General features: G+C 35.6%; 1 protein-coding gene and 1 long non-coding RNA gene across 4 annotated transcripts in view; one reads left to right on the forward strand and one right to left on the reverse strand.

The window, feature by feature from the left end:
* The window catches only part of LOC128219988 (cohesin subunit SA-2-like), a 44310-nt gene extending 31853 nt beyond the window's left edge, over positions 1 to 12457 (reverse strand). The window contains exons 1-15 of one of the 3 annotated variants that reach the window (XM_052928200.1): positions 11841 to 11861; positions 11422 to 11503; positions 9966 to 10056; positions 9257 to 9385; positions 8415 to 8588; positions 7336 to 7413; positions 6610 to 6736; positions 5945 to 6170; positions 5282 to 5405; positions 4996 to 5094; positions 4365 to 4444; positions 3771 to 3846; positions 3100 to 3249; positions 2550 to 2664; positions 129 to 235 (exon numbers count right to left, since the gene is read on the reverse strand). In XM_052928200.1, coding sequence (XP_052784160.1) covers positions 129 to 235; positions 2550 to 2664; positions 3100 to 3249; positions 3771 to 3846; positions 4365 to 4444; positions 4996 to 5094; positions 5282 to 5405; positions 5945 to 6170; positions 6610 to 6736; positions 7336 to 7413; positions 8415 to 8588; positions 9257 to 9385; positions 9966 to 10056; positions 11422 to 11498 — 1653 coding nt within the window. In that variant the 5' untranslated portion in view covers positions 11499 to 11503; positions 11841 to 11861. Of the gene's footprint in view, positions 1 to 128; positions 236 to 2549; positions 2665 to 3099; positions 3250 to 3770; positions 3847 to 4364; positions 4445 to 4995; positions 5095 to 5281; positions 5406 to 5944; positions 6171 to 6609; positions 6737 to 7335; positions 7414 to 8414; positions 8589 to 9256; positions 9386 to 9965; positions 10057 to 11421; positions 11504 to 11840; positions 11862 to 12374 lie in introns of those variants that run through there. The other 2 variants (XM_052928199.1, XM_052928201.1) reach the window with 2 other exon arrangements.
* A 1230-nt stretch (positions 12458 to 13687) lies between these two features.
* Positions 13688 to 15221, forward strand: LOC128218893 (uncharacterized). The gene is made up of 3 exons (XR_008258494.1): positions 13688 to 13790; positions 14306 to 14521; positions 15154 to 15221. It is a non-coding gene; the product is annotated as an uncharacterized LOC128218893 (long non-coding RNA).
* The last annotated feature ends 4742 nt before the right edge of the window (positions 15222 to 19963 follow it).

A 19963-nucleotide genomic window follows, 5' to 3' on the forward strand; every position in this document is an offset into this window, starting at 1 on the left:
AAATAGTCCTGCAAATTTTACACACCCGATATCAACAGGAAACACAGCCGATATCAAATGATATCAGATGCTTGCCAACAAAAGAAAAACATATAGGGAAATAATTTTGCATATATAATTGCCCCTACCTTCTGTTTTGAGGACCCCCTGCCGACTGGTGACTCTCCAGTGGCGGCCTGTTTCACACAACACACCATTATCTCTATAAGGCTGGTCTCCTGTTTGTCATCAAGAGCTACAAGAAACAAGGGCAAATAATGATTACTAAAGTTTGGAAATTGCTTCGTTTTAATGCTAAAAGAGAATCATGTATAGTAAATTTTAACCGAAAATAAAACGACAACAGAAGTTCAATTTCTTTAATTATGTATAAACATGTATATTTATCAATAAAACGAAATGTATTCCCAAGTTTCCTGGAGATGGTTACTTTCACTTAGTTTCTGGGACCGATATCTTACAAAGCAAAATATAATTGTTAAAACAATAGCAACGATGTTCTTTAAATCATAGTTTTTGATAATTTCTGTTCTGTGAGAGTTCATTATACAGGATCACTTGATGCAAATGCTAACACAATACCCAAATTGATGGCAACAAGAGATGTTAGTGAAACATTTATGCCCCCTTGGGAGCCAAATTGTTAGTAGGATTTGGACACTTAAATAAAATATGGACAATCAGAAAACCTTTTTTCAGCTTACAGTCACACTGACCTTGACCTTTGACCCACTGACCTCAAAATCAATAGGGTTCATCTGCTGGTCATGACCAATAAGCCTACCTAGTATGAGGTCCCTGGGTCAAAGCGTTCTCAAGTTATTGATCGGAAACCGTTTTTCATGTAAAGGTCACACTGACCTTGACCTTTGACCCACTGACCTCAAAATCAATAGGGTTCATCTGCTGGTGATGACCAATACACATACCAAGTATGAGGTCCCTCGGTCAAAGCGTTCTCAAGTTATTGATCGGAAACCGTTTTTCATGTTAAGGTCACACTGACCTTGACCTTTGACCCACTGACCTCAAAATCAATAGGGTTCATCTGCTGGTGATGACCAATACACCTACCAAGTATGAGGTCCCTGGGTCAAAGCGTTCTCAAGTTATTGATCGGAAACCGTTTTTCATGTAAAGGTCACACTGACCTTGACCTTTGACCCACTGACCTCAAAATCAATAGGGTTCATCTGCTGGTGATGACCAATACACATACCAAGTATGAGGTCCCTCGGTCAAAGCGTTCTCAAGTTATTGATCGGAAACCGTTTTTCATGTAAAGGTCACACTGACCTTGACCTTTGACCCACTGACCTCAAAATCAATAGGGTTCATCTGCTGGTGATGACCAATACACATACCAAGTATGAGGTCCCTCGGTCAAAGCGTTCTCAAGTTATTGATCGGAAACCGTTTTTCATGTTAAGGTCACACTGACCTTGACCTTTGACCCACTGACCTCAAAATCAATAGGGTTCATCTGCTGGTCATGACCAATACACCTACCAAGTATGAGGTCCCTGGGTCAAAGCGTTCTCAAGTTATTGATCGGAAACCGTTTTTCATGTAAAGGTCACACTGACCTTGACCTTTGACCCACTGACCTCAAAATCAATAGGGTTCATCTGCTGGTGATGACCAATACACATACCAAGTATGAGGTCCCTCGGTCAAAGCGTTCTCAAGTTATTGATCGGAAACCATTTGGTATTCCGACCGACCGACAGACAGACCGACCGACCGACCGACATGTGCAAAACAATATACCCCACTTTTTTCAAAAGGGGGCATAAAAATACTCAATACCCAAATTGGTTGCCAAAAATACTCAACACCCAAATTAATGGCCAAAATTATATAATACCAAAATTGATGGCCAAAAATACTCAACACCCAAATTAATGGCCAAAATTATATAATACCAAAATTGATGGCCAAAATTACTCAATACCCAAATTGATGGCCATAAATACTCAATACCCAAATTGATGGTCAAAATTACACAATACCCAAATTGATGGTCAAAATTACACAATACCCAAATTGATGGTCAAAATTACACAATACCCAAATTGATGGCCAAAATTACACAATTTCCAAATTGATGACCAAAACTGCACAGTTCCCAAAATGATGGCCAAAATTACACAGTTCCCAAATTGATGGCCAAAATTACACAATTCCTAAATTGATGGCCAAAAATACACAATTCCCAAATTGATGACCAAAACTGCACAGTTCCCAAATTGATGGCCAAAATTACACAATTCCTAAATTGATGGCCAAAAATACACAATTCCCAAATTGATGACCAAAACTGCACAGTTCCCAAATTGATGACCAAAATTACACAATTCCTAAATTGATGACCAAAAATACACAATTCCCAAATTGATAGCCAAAATTTCTTGGTTTCTCTCACAGTCCTTGGTCTTAGGGTTGAACTTCCACTAAGTGACTAAAAGTTCACTACCCCACAGCCCTCCATCCCCCCACAAACAAACTCCAACCTATTCTGTACTATCACAATTAGCAGGCTCCATTACCTTCCTCGCCTTTTCCAGGTTCCTCCAGCAGTAAGTCAGTCATACACTCCCAGTCCTTGGTCATAGGGTTGATATCCCACAAGCTGTCCACTAGGTAAGCTCCATGTTCATGAAGCTGATATAAAAATAAAATGCTATAGAATCTCATGTTAAATATTAAAATTACTTCAAACATTTTTGAAAAACAATATTTCAATAATATTCTATGACTGAACAAAGCAGTTTTTGAGAGAACCTCAAATAAGCGTGAAATGGTTCTTTCCACAGTCTTGATCATAATTTCAGGTATATATCATATAATACTCCACAACCAGATAATAATCACAGCATAGATGCCTTAGTTGTTATCAACTCATCTTTTTCCCTGTGATACATGTTGGTAATTTTACCATTTATATTTGCTGTTTCTACTTGTTTTGTGTGTTCAACTTGACCAATTTTACCGTGCGATCCATATGTGATGAAGCATTCACAAACCACACACTTCAGGCTTTGAATCGTAAAAGCCTAATTTAAAGCAGTTGTATGTCGTTTCTTTACCCTTACCCACCTCACTCTCAATGAAGAACTGTACAAGGTCGCGTATCAGCGGTGTGTTGGGACTTCTCTTCTTCCCCTTGGCTGTCCGCATCACACTCTGCTCAATATCTTCATGACGAAACAGCTTCGCATTCAGAAACTCTCCAGCTGCTTGGGCAACCTGACACAATACAGTAAGACATAGATGTTATGCAAGATCATTTACATCAAGAAGGCATGTTCTATTTCAAGAATAATACAGGTTTTCTCGCAAATGTATATAATCTCATTATTAAATGCAAAGATGGCAAATTCTTAATAAATACCCTGTTTAAGTTGGGTCTACCATTAAAACTTAAGAATAATGCACAAGTAAAATCTAGGAGCACTGCTGAGCAAACACGGAAGCTAGTTCTGTTGTTTTTTGTTTTTTTTAAACAAGGGGCATATCTCAACAATTATTAAAACCAGAGTTATGGGTCTTGATGTATATGTGCAATTTGTCTCTGGCAATATGCACACTAAGTTTTTTTTAATATCATGAACGTTTTTAACTGAGTTAAGCCAATTTAGGTTTTCCGACTGTATTTACCTTGATTTTTTTTGTTGAACATACAAGCTAATTCAATGGGGAACTTTCAAATATGTTCAAATTAGTTTTTTCAGCAAGAAAAATTTGGTACATATCATCGTATTTCTAACCTGTCTGTGCGAGGAGTAGACCAACTCGTACACATTCTCACAGTCCTTATCACTGAGTACAGCATCTCCAAAGCTCCTGAAAAAAAACAAATCATTTGTAAATATTCATTTAGAATTTACACTATTTAAATTTCTTCTAAAAACGAAAGTTTTACTAATTGAATGCATTGCATGTCAGAAGTGCTGATTTATAGTAAAAGTTCATTTTGTACTTGACCTACTGACCTCAAAATTATACCATGACTTTTGCATACCAAGTTTAAAGACTGTGCAAGTCATTCAAGTATATCCATCAGAAACAAAAGTGTGACAATGACAACATCACTTTCATATTTGTGCTAGCTTATGCCAAGAAAGCCTAATGTCCACTGGCCCGAATTTCTCAAAATATCTTCAGCACAACATGTTTAAGTATCTTAATTACAAAACAAAAAGTAATCTTCCAAATAATTTCGTATAAAAGTCTCAAAACTCTTAAAAGGAAAATTTTACAATACATAACAGCTTGATTCTGTTATCAGGGACTTAAGATTGTTGGAGAAATTGGGGCCAGTGGTCATTGGCTACTATACTCCATGGTCAATGTTTACTCACGTGAGGATGCTGATGACCAGCTTGACCCCTTGGACGGCCACTTCGGTTTCCTTGTCCAGAGTCATCTCAACTATACGGTCCTGTAATACAATCACTCAACCTTCAAATATTGCTAGTCCCAAGAGGTCAGAGCGGTTTTATGGTATATGTGTTTGCCTCTCGACCAAAATATCTAGGTATGAATCCTATTGCTTGTCCAAAGAGGTCAGAGCGGTTTTATGGTATATGTTTGCCTCTCGACCAAAATATCTAGGTATGAACCCTAATGCTTGTCCAAAGAGGTCAGAGCGGTTTTATGGTATATGTTTGCCTCTCGACCAAAATATCTAGGTATGAATCCTATTTCTTGTCCAAAGAGGTCAGAGTGGTTTTATGGTATTGATGTATGCCTCTCACCAAAGAGATTGTGGGTATGATCCCTACCAGAGGGACATTATTTTGGCCCCTCAAATAGGACATTAGACAGTACTGGTCTCTACCCAGAAAACAAGCCTCAAGTGTGATATCATGTAATATTAAGCTGTCTTCATCGGCTTGAAATTAGTAATGATGGCTAATTGTGGGATAATTTACACTGATCAACTGAGTGAATGTGCATCTTAAGTGCACAAAGACACAATCATCAACATACCTTGAATCTGTTTGTGAAGTATTCTAGTTTGTGAGTGAGGTCTGTAGTGTCATAGAGAGGGTAGAGGGCCTTCAGACAGCCGGAGCGGACATCTCCAACCTGTGGGTAATTAATGGTAATATATATCTGCACCCAATGATACAAGACATTCACTAAACTGCTTGTGAAATACTCTATCTTGTGAGTGATGTCTGTAGTGTTACAGCAAGGGTAGAGGGGCCTTCAGACAGCCAAGCAGACATCTCCAAAATACAGGTGAATAATGATGATATATTAGCTTACAAACCTTATCATAGAGTGTCCACCCGACATATTTCAGGTATCCATCGTCCAGGAACATGTTGGGATATTTTTTCATCCAGACTCCGATCTCCTTCATACAGATAGATCTAATCTCAGCCTGTGTGTCCCTGAAATATGGTCCAATAATATTGAGATCAAGTCTCAAACCCAGGAAATAGACACGTGCAATATTCTATTAGCCATCATTTTTTGTCACAATTAACATTTAGCAAATGGGAGCCATTCTCTGCCTGGTCACTTGCCAAAAGATGTTTGTCAGGCAGCCAAGGTAATCCATTGGATTATATAACCTATAGTAATCATTTACTGACCAAATACCATCATTTTATTGAAGAACTGAATGGCTGTTTTTATTGTGCTAATAAAAGTAGTTTGAATATATCTGACACACAGAATACAATCACCAAATTCAGTGTGCTGGGGGGAGGTTATAGGTGTTTTTTTATGTATTTCATTACAAAATTGGTTCTTGTTGGGATTTTTCAAAAAGGAACAAAATTGATCAAAAACATCTATTTTTGAAGCATTCTTGTTCATTTCCAGACAAATTTGGTATCAAAATTTTAGTCAAATGACACATTTTCTCAATCAGGAAGGCCGCAGTCTATTTCCCAAATTGTTATAATCACTGGCATCATGCTCTTACCTGTATCTGTGGACAAACACGCCCTTAAAGATGTATGTCAGCATGTTCCTGATCTCGGCCTGGTTTTCCTCAAGCTCCTGTCTCTTCACCAGCAGCAGGTTCAACCTCTCTGTGGCCTGCTTGTTCTTTGTTTTCTGTCTCTCAGAGTCATACTGGCGCTGTGTGTTGTCTAGGTTGATACTCAGGTTCAGGGCAACGTCCACTAAAGCTGTCATAAGCTTCATAGCTGTGGAGAGAATAAGATGTCCGTTAGGATATTAGAAATCTTGTACATAATGTTCAACACATAGTGGACAGTGTTGGAAATATCTCAGCTGAGCCAAAGACAGGATTGAAAACTATTAATTCATTAAGAATAAACTTACAGTTAAGACTGAGCTGCCAACAGAATATTTCTTGAAATGCTATGAGAGGAATCACATTGATCCTTTCACTTTAATTCTGATATTCATATGAGCTAAAGTTTCAGAGAACAATACTATGGTATTGTCCCAGAGAACAATACTATGGTAATGTCCAAACAGATGTGTTTTCTGAAGACTAAATTTACAGTGAAAAACATGAAACAAATTATGCAGACTTAATCAAATTTACCCATACATGATTAGTATAATCAATATGGAAGAACATATCCAACAATGCCTAATTACACCCTGCAAGCTTACCTGCTAGTGTGCTGGTGTGTCTGAATGCTCGGACCTGGGAGTCAGTGAGTCCAGTGAGCAGAGAGATGATATTGTCCATCATATACTGGTCATAGATAACACTGTACTGGCACTGGCGCACCAACACCTAGAAAAGACAAGGCAATACAGTTGGACGACAAAATATACAAGAGCAGGTAATGGTATAAGATATTGAACTTCTTGCCAGTCAGCTCATGTAACTGAAATGGCATTGTCAATTTTCTACTGGTAACAGATTACATTGTAATTGATTTTTCGCTCCAGCCCCTTTGGTGAACAAAGCAATACTGTTGGGTGCCATCATATATGTAACATACCCCAGTATGCAATATTCTAAATGCCCAAAATGATCACGTCATAGCATGGTAAAGACAAACATTTAAAATTAAGAGTCAAAATAAGCACAATTCTTCAATCCCTGCTCTTGTCAAAGACTTGTCTAGTTTGTTCCAAAGTCGAATTTAACTATTTTAACTTTAATCATGAAAGAATTCGAGCCTTCAATGTATATTCCAGACTTTGAGTCAGCCTGGAATGAAATCTATCAGTGCAAAGCCTGCAGACTTGTGCTAATTACCACCACTGATTACCAGTGATATCATCATTTTTACAGTAATTATTAGTCATATTAATCTGTTATTAAAATAAAGCATAATTAGCTGATTTAATTTTCCTATTTATACCTAATTTTATCAGATGACTAACCTGGACAAATTCCACATAGTTAGACTTGAACTTTTTCCACTGTGGCCCTGTCATAATCAGGGGGTAGTCTCCGCTGTCCTGGAAAGTATTATTCAGTCAGTTATCATAAGGGATAAGAGAATGAAAGAGTATCAAAATAATCTTTTCTTTGCTACTTCTGCTAGTGATATTCAACTTTGATTTCTAGAAATCAATTATCACTAGGAGTATAATAATTTATAAGAATATATAGGTTACAGGCATGCCAAAGCAAATTTGTAAAAAAAATAGGAAACTAGACGATATAAGAGTATCCCCATCACTCTATATACAATTTTTTTTTTTTATTTAGATCGTACAAAAAGCAAAAATTTTGAATTTTAACTTTTGTGGCCAAAAAAGAGGAAATCTGCTGAAAAGAGGAAAATTGGCATCTCTGAAGATAACAGCAATGGGATGTTAACAAATTGAATGGTTTCCATCAGATTATTCAATACTTTAAGTACAAAGCCATCTGGAGCTCTGCCAGAACTAGCACAGGGTCAATTGTTCACAACTATGTTTAAGTTTACACTAGAATTTTAGCTTTATGTTCAATAGATCTCTTATAAAAGGTTTAGACGACAACTAACCAGTGGTTATATATGTTTTTTTCCGCGTCTCATGCAAAATTTACATTTTCAAATATCAATGTTTGATGCTACAAAACACAAGAAAATCCTTTTTATATACAAAATATTTATAAAAATCTAAACATTTATATTTAATCCTGACCACACTTAAGATGACAACTTAATGTTAAACACAATACATGTACATGTTTAACTCTTTCCTTTATAGATATGCCTTTAAACTCCTCTATCCATAGCCTCATTGATGTGCCTTTTACACCCAAGTTATAAAATAATGGCATAAACTAGGGGCTTAGGTGCGGGCGTCTGATGTGGCCTTCTCTATGAAGGAAAGGGTTAAAGTCGTCTTAAAATGTCTAGAAACATGTTTAGCTTTTCTTGTTTTATTTAAATGTTAAATATTATATTAATAACAACAGTGTTATAAGATTTAATTTCTATAAACTTGGCATTTTAATCATATCCCACCTCATCAAACTCCTCTGTCATTTTACGGATTATCTCGGCATGTTCCATATTGGAGTACATGTACGGAGTTATCTTCCCCTTACATCCGGAACACTGGATGAAGAATTGTATAAGCTCCAACAGGGAGCCGTCTCGGTCCGACTTATAATTCTCGATCCAGTCATCAACAACAGTCTGAAAACAAAAGACAAGATACCTTTTATGTGATTGGACAGGGCCTCCGTTAAAGGGGAATATCAACTCCATAAAAATGATGAAAGATGCTGGGAAACAACCTGCAACCCAGGACCCAAGGCTTTTCTGCCCCGTTTGGGAACATTTTAGGCGCGAAATATGCTGAATTTGGGAAATTTTACAGTTTAAACTTAAAGAACAAGCTTTTCAGTCTCCTGCGAATGAGGAATGATTATATATTTTGCTTTGGGAATGGGTCCACTAGTCGGACCTGTGGGTCCTATAGAAAAAAGCCTAGGACCCTGACCACTTGATCACAGATCCCAATTCAATATAATTCTTATCCTTAAATCCTTAGTCATGTGTCAGTAATTCCATTCATTCTACTGTTCAATTGATTTTACAGTCCATTCCAACCATGACTCTTAGGTTCTACTCTAAAAAATGAAGTTCATTCAAGGGTGGTTAAGAATACATGCCCAGGGCTGTTGTATCTTTTTTGTTTGGTTAAATGGTTTTGACTACGCAAATTAGAAAAACTCATTGTTTTCTAAGCCTCATAATCAATCTTACCAGACAATAGATATATAAAAGAGTGTACTGAAATAATAAGGTAAAACAAAACTTTGTGTGGCTAGGGTAACATCCTGTAATTATCTTATGGTTACCTGGAGAGAGGCCCTGCCAGCCTTGACAATCTCAAACAGTGAGCCCCCTTCCACCTCCTCCTCTACAGGAGCAACAGGGGCAGCCCTCGCTCCTCGACCCCTACCTCCGCCTCGACCACGCTTGCTTCCCTAAGATATGATTAAATAGAAATAAAACATAAGGATTTTAAATTGTCATAGGCATTTTCAGCATTTGATTCTCTATCTGTTTAAGTTATATTCTCAGCGGTCACCCTAGGGTCAATTTAAAAATGACTTCTACCTTAGCTAAATTAAGGGAGAGGTGAGACAACCCCAGTGTGAGTGTATATGTATCATTGAACACTCACATGGTCCCTGATGAATAATGACATTATTTTAAATAAAATTAAAACTAAATAACAGGCTTGTTGTGAAGACCAGATTTTAGGAAGAACTGTCACACATTTTCGCAATGTTAATTCTGTCCATATTTATTCATAATGCAATTTCATAAGCAGAGCCATCAAAACCAATTAACTTTGAAATACAAAATAAATTTCAAATGTTATTCAATTTTTAGGTTTCTTTCATCTGTTAGGCTTTCTTACCCTTGACAATATTTCTTCAATGAAAACTTCTAGTACATGACGCAATATTTCAATCACAAGTAACTCATTTTCGCTATATCAATCTGATTGATGTATTTTTACAAAACAAACATAATGAAACCATGGACAAGTTAACTTACACTGGCTGCTCCCCGACCTCCCTTTCCGCGACCTCTACCGGCAGGCTTGCTCACAGGAGAATCTTCAACATCACTATCATCGTCATTGTCACTGTAACACAATAATTGGAATGCAAACTGATTAATATTTAAGAGTTTTACATGGGATTTTTGAGCTTGGATGTCCGGTAGACAAGCTCAGTTTCTCCAGTAAAAGTGCTTATTTCAAGTATATATATTAGTATTATTTAAAGCATTTATTTGAGTGTTTGCTTTGTGAATATTTCATCGTAATGCATCTATCATGAGCACGGTTTGCAGCAGGCCTTTATGGCTTGTTGGGCTTAACATGCCTTCCACTGGCGAGGCTTTTTTCCGACATAACTTCATTGCACCGGCACGTCATTATCCCCAGCCTGATCAAAACTCTCATCAACATTGACAATTTACATCTTTGCTTCTCTTGTAATGATTTTTTTGACAGCAAGATGGTGTGCCAGGAGTAATATATCATGGCACATCATCTAAGTTGTAGATCCTAACAACTCCCATAATTTTCTGACTTAGAAGGTTTGAAAATAGTCATAATAGAACCTTCATCTTTCTTTCAATGTGGTATGTAAGCAAAAATCTATTGCAACTTTAATTTTTTTATTGCCAAACTATATATTTTGAAAAAAAAAGTAACTTTATTCATGTTCATAATAATGTCTGTGACCTCCATTATTGATGATATATCTTTAATTTCTCCGAATTGGCCAAAAGTTATATTCATTCATTAAAAATAATATTATTACTTTACTTGTGAAAAAGGAATATCAATAAATAAATATGTTGATGAGTTGAATTTTTTTTATTTAATATTTTCCAAAACACCAAACATTACAAGCCTTTGAACAGTAATATTTTTGATGACCCAATGACCCCCAAGGTCTATTTATTCTCATGCTTTTTGTTTATGAGCACCCGCAGACTCCACCCTTGACACAACTATTTATAACGACAATGGTATCAAAGTAAAGAAAAACGCCCGGTGGTGTACACAAACTCTTCTTTGTAAACACTGGATGAAATATTAATTTTATTGTGGGGTAAATTTTATTTTATTGTGGGGTAAATTTTATTTGATCGTGCGATATCAAGCAAATAATCATTAATGATGTGTTTATTATTTTTATAGTTAAATATTACAGGTGATAACAATATAATAAACCAATCCCAGAAATGGAACTCGGACAAAATATGATATAGATATTATTATAAGCGTTGGACATTGCATTCTTAGAAGGTTAAGAGCATACTACAAGACCTGCTGTAGAGTGAACGTAAAACAGCACTTTTCTGGACTCCTCCTTAAATTGTTTCTTAGGGTTATGTTGCATGATTCAGCATCTTTTACAAGACTGTTAGTCTTATAATAATGTAATCATGAACAGTTTAATTTGTCTAAACAAATAATCAATACTCTGATACTTACACCGACATTTCAGATGCAGGTTCGGCCATACTTTGGGCATTGTCCTGGACTGCTCGCCTTGGCCTTACACCTGGCATTGCAGCTTAAATAAGGATACGCAAGATAGAATATTAGATATTAACCTCAAAAGATAGTCCAAATAATTGTACGTTGACGGATTTTTTTTAGATTTTTGATATGGCAAATCCTTCACGTACAAATTGTTTAGTATCAAAAGCGGGTAGTTGTTCCGATCAGGATTCCGGGTTAAAGCATATAGCGTCTATAAAATATCATAAAAACAAGAAATATTACCAGATAATGTTATTATATAATAGTTCCGTACACAAAAAAATAAATATCCAACTAATAATTATGAGTTTGACGGCTTTTCTTCATTTCATTCTGTCAAAACATAACGATATATACATGAAGGGCACCTGCAAGGCTTTCAGGGCACAGTTTTAAATCGCTCGGAACATTTCGGCCATGGCCGAGTTGTTACGATTGTATAACGAGGTCTTTCTCGAAGCTTTGTCGGAGGAGGCCGAGTTCTTACGATTGTAAAGAGTTGTTCCCCTTCGCATAATTGTTGTCAGTGTCGGTCAACTTTCGTTTGTTTAGTGCAAAATAACATTTCACTTACATGGTAAAATATAAATATAACTCTTTATGATCAATATCAACCATAAAATACTACACTTAAAACAATTTCAATATTTTTAAAACACCCCCGTTTTTTGCACATTCCCGTTTAGACGTTAGGGATTGGAAGAATCCCGTATAACACGTCTATTATTTTAGACTACCTCAAAAGACTGCAAAAATAATATCTAGTGAAACAATGAACATTTACAATTGCTATATCGACGGGATTCGGATGCAAACACAAAAGCTAATCATTTTAACTTTATCAATACTTTAGTTTGCAACCAAAAAGTAATGGATTTGACGTCGCACGTTCGGAAAAATACCTATTTTTTGTCTTTAGCGGGAATATTTTATTTATCCACCAAAAGCGGAAGTTTATATCACGTGACTAAATATCTAATTAAATCGGCAACCTGTCAAACGGGATTGTATTCGTCAAGTCTGCAATCGGTTTTTGATAGGACGCACTCTTAAGTTTTCCTTATAAATTTCAGTAGTAACTTAGACAATGATTTCTTTATTCATATTCTCACAAAAAGTTTAGTTTCATGATTTAGCCAGTTCGGTATTTTGGTTTTAATAATTGGAGTCACTATGCAATCATATATTGAAGTATTTAAGTCAGATATATGGTGATTCAAGTTATTGAATACACCGTTATTTTAAAATTAAATGCAAAATAATGAAAGCCTCTTTTCACCCCTAGCTGGGAAATCATAAAAATTTAAATTAATCAAAATAAAACACTTCTTGTCAGACTTGGCGGACTTTCGTGGAAACGGATTTTTTATTAACAATTTTGGAGAACAACGAACTTTTTTCCTTCTTGTTTTTTTAATAATAATTGATGATGATGCAATACCTTAGCTTTTGAATTTAACATACAAATATAGCCTTATGAAGCATAAAATATTTGGTTTATTATTTGGCACTCTTTTTCAATGTAAAGTATTCTTCATGTATTGACCATTGACATGTTTTTTCCATGAATTTGAATTCAGTAAATCCTACACTATGACCAAATAAATAACTGAGATTATCAAAAGCATAAATCGTTCAACCAATCATCGGCTATTATCGATATCATCAAAATGGCAACAGTGGACGTCTTCATACATTTTCGTAATAGTTAAATGACATAATTAACACCTTAATGATTAGGAATAGGCGGAGTGAGCCGCACGGTAGCGAATAAGTGGTAGTAGCCGGATCCCTGCGAAAGTTGAAACTCTTAATAATTAAGCCTAGTACGAAAATGATTGTCTGTCTTAAAATTAATTAGCTGAAAATGTAAGTCAGTGTACATATTCTAAATATGAGTTCAGTATGCATGTATCTCTAATTCTCCAGTTCACCATCAAAGAATATTTTCATGACAAGCTTGTGGTGGTAACGTTAACATATTGTCGTATAAGCCAGTGATATGTTGATCCGAAGCAGGCCAAACTGTGCTTTAAAGTGCAGGTCGCTGGAGACATTGATATACTGAACTGATATGCTGACTTTTTAGCACAGTAAGTTAAGTTCAAATTGTTTGCAGACGTTATTGCTTATTAGACATGCATTGCGCTGTCATTATATCGCCTAGTTCGAAAGATCTTGATAAACATCGTGGCGTGTCCTTCCCATCGTAAGATAAGCCGTAAGTATAAAAGCATTCGCACGCCCATCTCGCTATTTAACGCGCCAAAGCTTGAAGATGAAAGCCGCCATCATTTTTGCTGTTCTCTCGCTCATTCGTAAGTTGAGTTTGGGTTATTTATTTTTGACGTCGACCTAGAAGATGACAGACAAATTTCGTTTAGGTTTTGATTACATAGACAGCTGATCAAGGAGCTGATAGGAATCACTCTCGAATTGGCTAAATGGGTGGACCAGCACTGGCCCCTCTTTGAGAGCCCATGAGAAAGTTTTCCCGGTGAGGAAACCATAACTTCTAGGGTGAGATGCGGACACCTTTATAGCCATCGTCGGGGGCGTAGCGTGGGCGATTTGCCTAGGAAATCTTGCAATCATAAATAATAAATGAGGCAGCTTCAATACTAGATCGTTTCCCGTAGTAAAATATGCTGGCGACTGCCGGTCGAATTGAACCTGGTCTGCAATCAGTCAATATCACTAAAATTATTAGCTAATGTAATAAATCAAACGAAGTTTTGTAAAAAAAATGCATCTATTAGATAATAAATGGTGAAACACACTGACTGGTTGTTTTTCTTTCTGGAAGGTCATTTTAATATTTTCTTAACTTCAGTTGTGGCTCACGCCCAGTCGTGCACGAACGATATTGAATGTGCGGCACTGAACTGTCCTGCCGGTCAGGACGAGCACTGCCATGGGGGCCACTGCCACTGTATGCACGAGAAACTCTGCACGAGCGACAGCGATTGCCACGCCCATTGTAGCAGCGGCACAAACCGTGAAACGTGTGTCGATGGCCATTGTCATTGCTAGCCTAGGCATTGGACAGGTTATGAGTTTTACGGGTGATGGACGAAATCCCCCCCACCATTTTTTGTATCGACGGACAATATCGCCCCATTCGATATTCAACTTCGCCTGCCATTTCCAAGATTTATTACCATACGTATTAAACAAATTGTTTTATTGTATATCATTTCATTAAATTTTACAATTATATAAGAAACTACACAAAAACATCTGCAAAAGAGAATTGGTTATTTTGCCTATTTTTTTACAGAAATTGGTGATTTTGTCCGGGGGAATTTTGTCCTAAAAGTCCTGCTTGACGTGTTGCTTTCCCTTGCCTTATTTGATTTTCGATGTGTTCCAGTTTGTTTTATCATTTGAAAAAACACACAAAAGAAATGTATTGCAGTCGAAAACTATAGCTATGTAGTAATATCACACCAACAGGCCGTTTCAGCTTACATGCCCATGTGTACCAAATTTCAAAGCAATGAACAAAGAACCATGTCCACAATATTGACAATGATTATTGCTTTTTTACGCAATCAAACGGTTTTATTTCACTTTCTTGCATTTATCATGATTATAAATACATTTACTTCTTTTGTTTTGGACAGCAATCTGTATTCGGTGAACTAGAACAAATTGTTAATTTTATCATATTTTTTTCAGGGATGAAATTGGATGAAAATGAGTTGAAGTTGGTGTTTATAATAGATGAAATAAAGTCCTGATTTCAAGGCGTTCGTTTTTCTTATCAGTAATCATGCCGGAGAACTTCAGACATGATAGAATGTATATATTGTCATACGACCATATAAAATACGTGACGTACTATTGTCCGTTTGTTAGGGCAAGCTTGATAACGTTTCTCAAATCAGAGCACCTCGGCCGTTTTGCATCGAAAACAATCTCGGATGAATGCCGGTGCATTGGTAAAAGTAGTCCGTAAAATAAATAATAATACTGTTAATCAAATGTACGGTTTAAACGTTTTATTTGTATTTCTAAGTTTAAATTGAATTCCAGTGAAGAGTAATTTTGCATAAATGATAAATGCAGCGTAGTAAGATGTTAAGATTTCTGACATTGTAAACCGTCCAAATACATCCGAGGCAATCTCCTACGCAGTGATCTCCCATGACAAGCAGAATAAATCTCTGCCACCGTGAGCGAGAATAGCTGAATTTCAGCTTAATAAACATTATATTAAAATCTTTAGTTTTTAATGTTGTTTTTCTTCTCTCTGTTTGGATTGGGTTTTTTTTTCTAAAATTTCAATTATTTAAGATGCAATGAGGTCATAATACAAACTTTTTTTTAGAAAAAAAAGTAATTTACAATCTTTACCTTTATGGTATATGGTCACGTGATTTTCATGCTGGCAGTGATTACTGGACTGTAAGGGACGTAACACTGTGTTGAGTTTGCATCCGAGGATGTTTGGAAATGGCCGAGGTGCTCGGATTGCAATCAGTGAATCGATAAACTAGGTCCGGTACTAGTAGATCGTGTGTGTAAAAGATATTGGGTGTGATCTTATCAGTTAGAATAGTTGTTGTTATCATGTTATTTCATTTCAACAGTTATCTCCCCCGGTTAATTTTAAAAAGGAGACATCATTTTTGTGAATGAAAAGAGAAACACACACACGCACGGCACACACACACGCACACACGTACGCACGCGCACACACGCACGCACGCATACACACACACACACACACACACACACACACACACACTAGAATAATGTTAATCCATCAGAAAGTTATCATCAGATCAGGGGGTTGGAGGTCGGGCGTTGAATTAGTAGGCCCAGCACTACCCTCATCACAGGAAATGCATATAAAATGTGCATGAAACTATTATCTTAACATTTGCAAAAACACTATTTTGTATGTTTTATTTTATCATCACAATTGTGAAGAAGTTTATTTAGTACCCCATATTTCCGTTCCATTTTTTTTGAAATGTAAGAATTCATTTTTCGACGGACAAATACGACGAAATAAGGAAAACTATCTTGTAAAAAGTCTACTGAGTTCATATTTCAACTATGAAATATCAAACTTATATACAGTTTTCATATTCATTTCCAACGGTCGTATTTGGTGCTCAAAGTCTTATATTTAAAAGACACGATAACTATAAAGTATAAACACAATCCTTATCGAATAAAGGGTTCACATGGAAGAACAGTAACGCATTCAAATACGAAATCCAGGCGTTAGATCAAGCCAAACCGGAACACAATCAAAGCCTAGGTTTACGGCAAATTTTGGCATTTAAATATATCACAGATAATTCATTTTCTGAAACACCTTATCTGTTAGGTAAATATCACATTTGGCCATAAAGATATATAAAATCACCGTTAGAGTAGAAAACTGTCTTTTACATATGCTTAGTACGTTAAGAATTCCAACTTTCTCAATTCTAACGAAAGTTACAATTCCCCATTGTTTACGATGAACCCCCTACCCTTGGAATCAGGAGGACTACTTAATTTTAGACCGGTGCCCGGAATACTGCTTTATTTAAAATACCAGTGTATCAAGTATGTATATTGAATAAACCGTCCCAATACTGAATGTTTTTCATATATGTTTCATTTATAATTTGGCTTTTCTTGTCATTTAATTTCTAAATCAATTATAACTCAGCTTTTCTATAACTATAGCTCAGCAGTAAAGTCAGCACAAGAAAAAGGGAACAACCAACTCATTGAATGGTTCTCTTTAAATCAAATGCAAGCAAATTAACCCAGTTAAATTTTAATCTATATCAATTGGTAAAAACGCACGATGAAATTACTCATTAATTATATCTAGCAACACAATGCAATGTGATGAACAGGTCAAACTTCAAGGAGTGGAATTAGATTACATGGCTGTTTAAATTTGTCTCACAAATATCACACCTGTGCAAAAAAAAAGGAACTCAACTAAACGTTCTTCAAAGACTAAGCAAATTTCTCATAGAAAAGAACATACTTCTTATTTTTAAATCATTTATCAGATCAAAGTTTAACTATTGACCTATCTTTTGGCATTTTTGTAGTATGACAAACTCTAAAAAATAGAAAAAAACGCTTCAATACTGGGCCCTTCGAATAGTCCATAATGATTTTAACTCATCTTATGGAGATCTATTAAATCGCTGTAATTGGTCTACCCTTCATGTTGGAAAGATTTAAACAATTGCTATTGAAACTTTATAGTGGTTATGGTATTTCACCAGAACATTTACATGATCTTGTTAAATTTAATAAAACACATAAATACTGATTTGCAAACACAAATGACATTCCTAGGGTAAGAAATTTGAATATATAAAAATAATTGAAGACAAGTAAACAATTTTAAAGAATTCAAACATCTGGCCAGAACCAAAATGCAAGTGTTCCATATGTCGATTTAAATAACACTGTGCATAGTTTTATAAGCTACATATGCTTTATGTGGTTGTTAATCTGTATCTCTTTAATGTAACCTGTTATAATTATATCAGTATTTCTTGTAGAATGAACATTTTGAGCTATATGTATCTTCATCCTCAAGCGTTTTTAATTTTGCTTTAAAGACTGCAATAACATCGCTCTAAATTTAATGTTGTTTTGCTTTGGTAGAACAGTATATGCTGCGACGTTATTAAACTCGTTGCCTCTTATCTCCGTTTATGTAGTTTTTAACACTATATGTATAAAAGTGCATTCTTCTTTTCATTTGTCACATTTCCCTCAGATATGTTTGCAAAACACTGTGCGTTGCGTTGCCTTTTTTTGTATTTTATTTGGCATTTTGTATCAATATTTTTCATTTTTGGATTTTAGTTCAAACTATTTTTCCAATATTAAATTCAGACATAAGCATTTCGTCTAAATAATCTTGTAAGCATAATTTTAATAAACAAATCTTCTAGTTAACAGTGATAATTTATTCCCGGTGTTTGTAATGTTCTATCTATTTAGAATCGATGTATTTGTAATCATTCAATATGATATTATTTTATACCTTTACTCTTTTGCTAATACTATTTAACTTTAATCTTATCTTTATGCATTCTTTCATTGATTTCCAGGTTTCGTGTGCACAATTGATATGGTATTTGATTTGTATTTTGTCGGAAGGTAGCCCTACGAGCTTGTGTTGTAATTTATGTATATCCGGGGTGAAATAAATTTATGAGTATCTTGTATCCAGAGCAATTGTCCCTGAATTGTCAAAATTTGACTTAATTCTCTGTGTCCCATCTCCTACATGATCGATTCTTGTGGATTCTGACCGAACTCATTACGCTGTTTATGAGCAAAAGCCTCGACTAAGTTCGATTACTAGCGAGGTCGTATTAATTATTCCATATTGATTGCCAATAAATTGTCAAAAAATTGTTTGCTCCCTAGCCTGTGCATTTGTGTTTCTATCTTTGATTCACTAATTAACAATGTTTAAGGTCACACTAACTTAAACAAGCTCGATCAACACCAGATCACACAATTTGAACTGAATGTTCATACACTTTGACTGAATTCAAATGTATTCACTCCTGCATGAGCATTTCTGGTCCAATCCTTGACGAATCGCGTGAAAATGGTATCACTATCTCATTTATTTTTTATATATAACATACTGTATTAGTTTTCCAGACTTATGGCTCATTACACTTTCCATATAGGTGTCAACAGTCCTGTATTTTTCAACGAACTGCAATAATTACTTCGATTTTCATTTTACCTTTTCCTTGCAATGGTATCATCTGGTGTCAAGTGCCTTCAAATACCTTATAAGTCGACGTTGGAACGATAATATTATAAATTAACTTTAATACTCGTATCAATTCCAACGCGCAATGAGTTATTCCTCGCAAAATTCCAATTTAATGTATATAACTGCAAATTTACGTTGTAAAAGGACATGTCTGTTGTAATACGTGGCATGTAGTTTTTGAGTAGACACACCCCTTATAATGAGTAGAACTAGTACGTTAATAGCAATAATACAAAACTTACAGAGAGAAAAAGAGAATTTAATAAACACTGTAAACGAGTACATGAAGAGAAGCTTAACGGCACTCATTCTAACTACAGAAGCTGAATGCAATCAAAACTTGCGATAAGGAATATTAGATAAAACCGAATTACAAAATGTGAATATTTAAACCCAACACATTCGGAAAAGTTCGTCATTACCAGAACATCGAAATAACAGAGTTACACATAGCGGGTTTCAACTGTTGTCAAATTACGTGTTTATAGCATGACGTTCTGTTTGATAATGCTTGACTGCAAACAGAAGAAGGCAACAATCAAGAAAAACGCCAAGCTCTTATATTCAGATAGAATCACATTTTAATATGTTAATATTTAAATGTGGTCTGCTAACATATATTTGCGACTGGGTTTGCACAATGTTTTTTACTTATAATTACGAACGTCGCGAAAATATATGGCAAACCGATTATTTGTTTGAAAGCGTGGCTTT

Source organism: Mya arenaria, chromosome 15 (assembly GCF_026914265.1).
Source record: "Mya arenaria isolate MELC-2E11 chromosome 15, ASM2691426v1".
Classification (NCBI taxonomy): Eukaryota; Metazoa; Mollusca; class Bivalvia; order Myida; family Myidae; genus Mya; species Mya arenaria.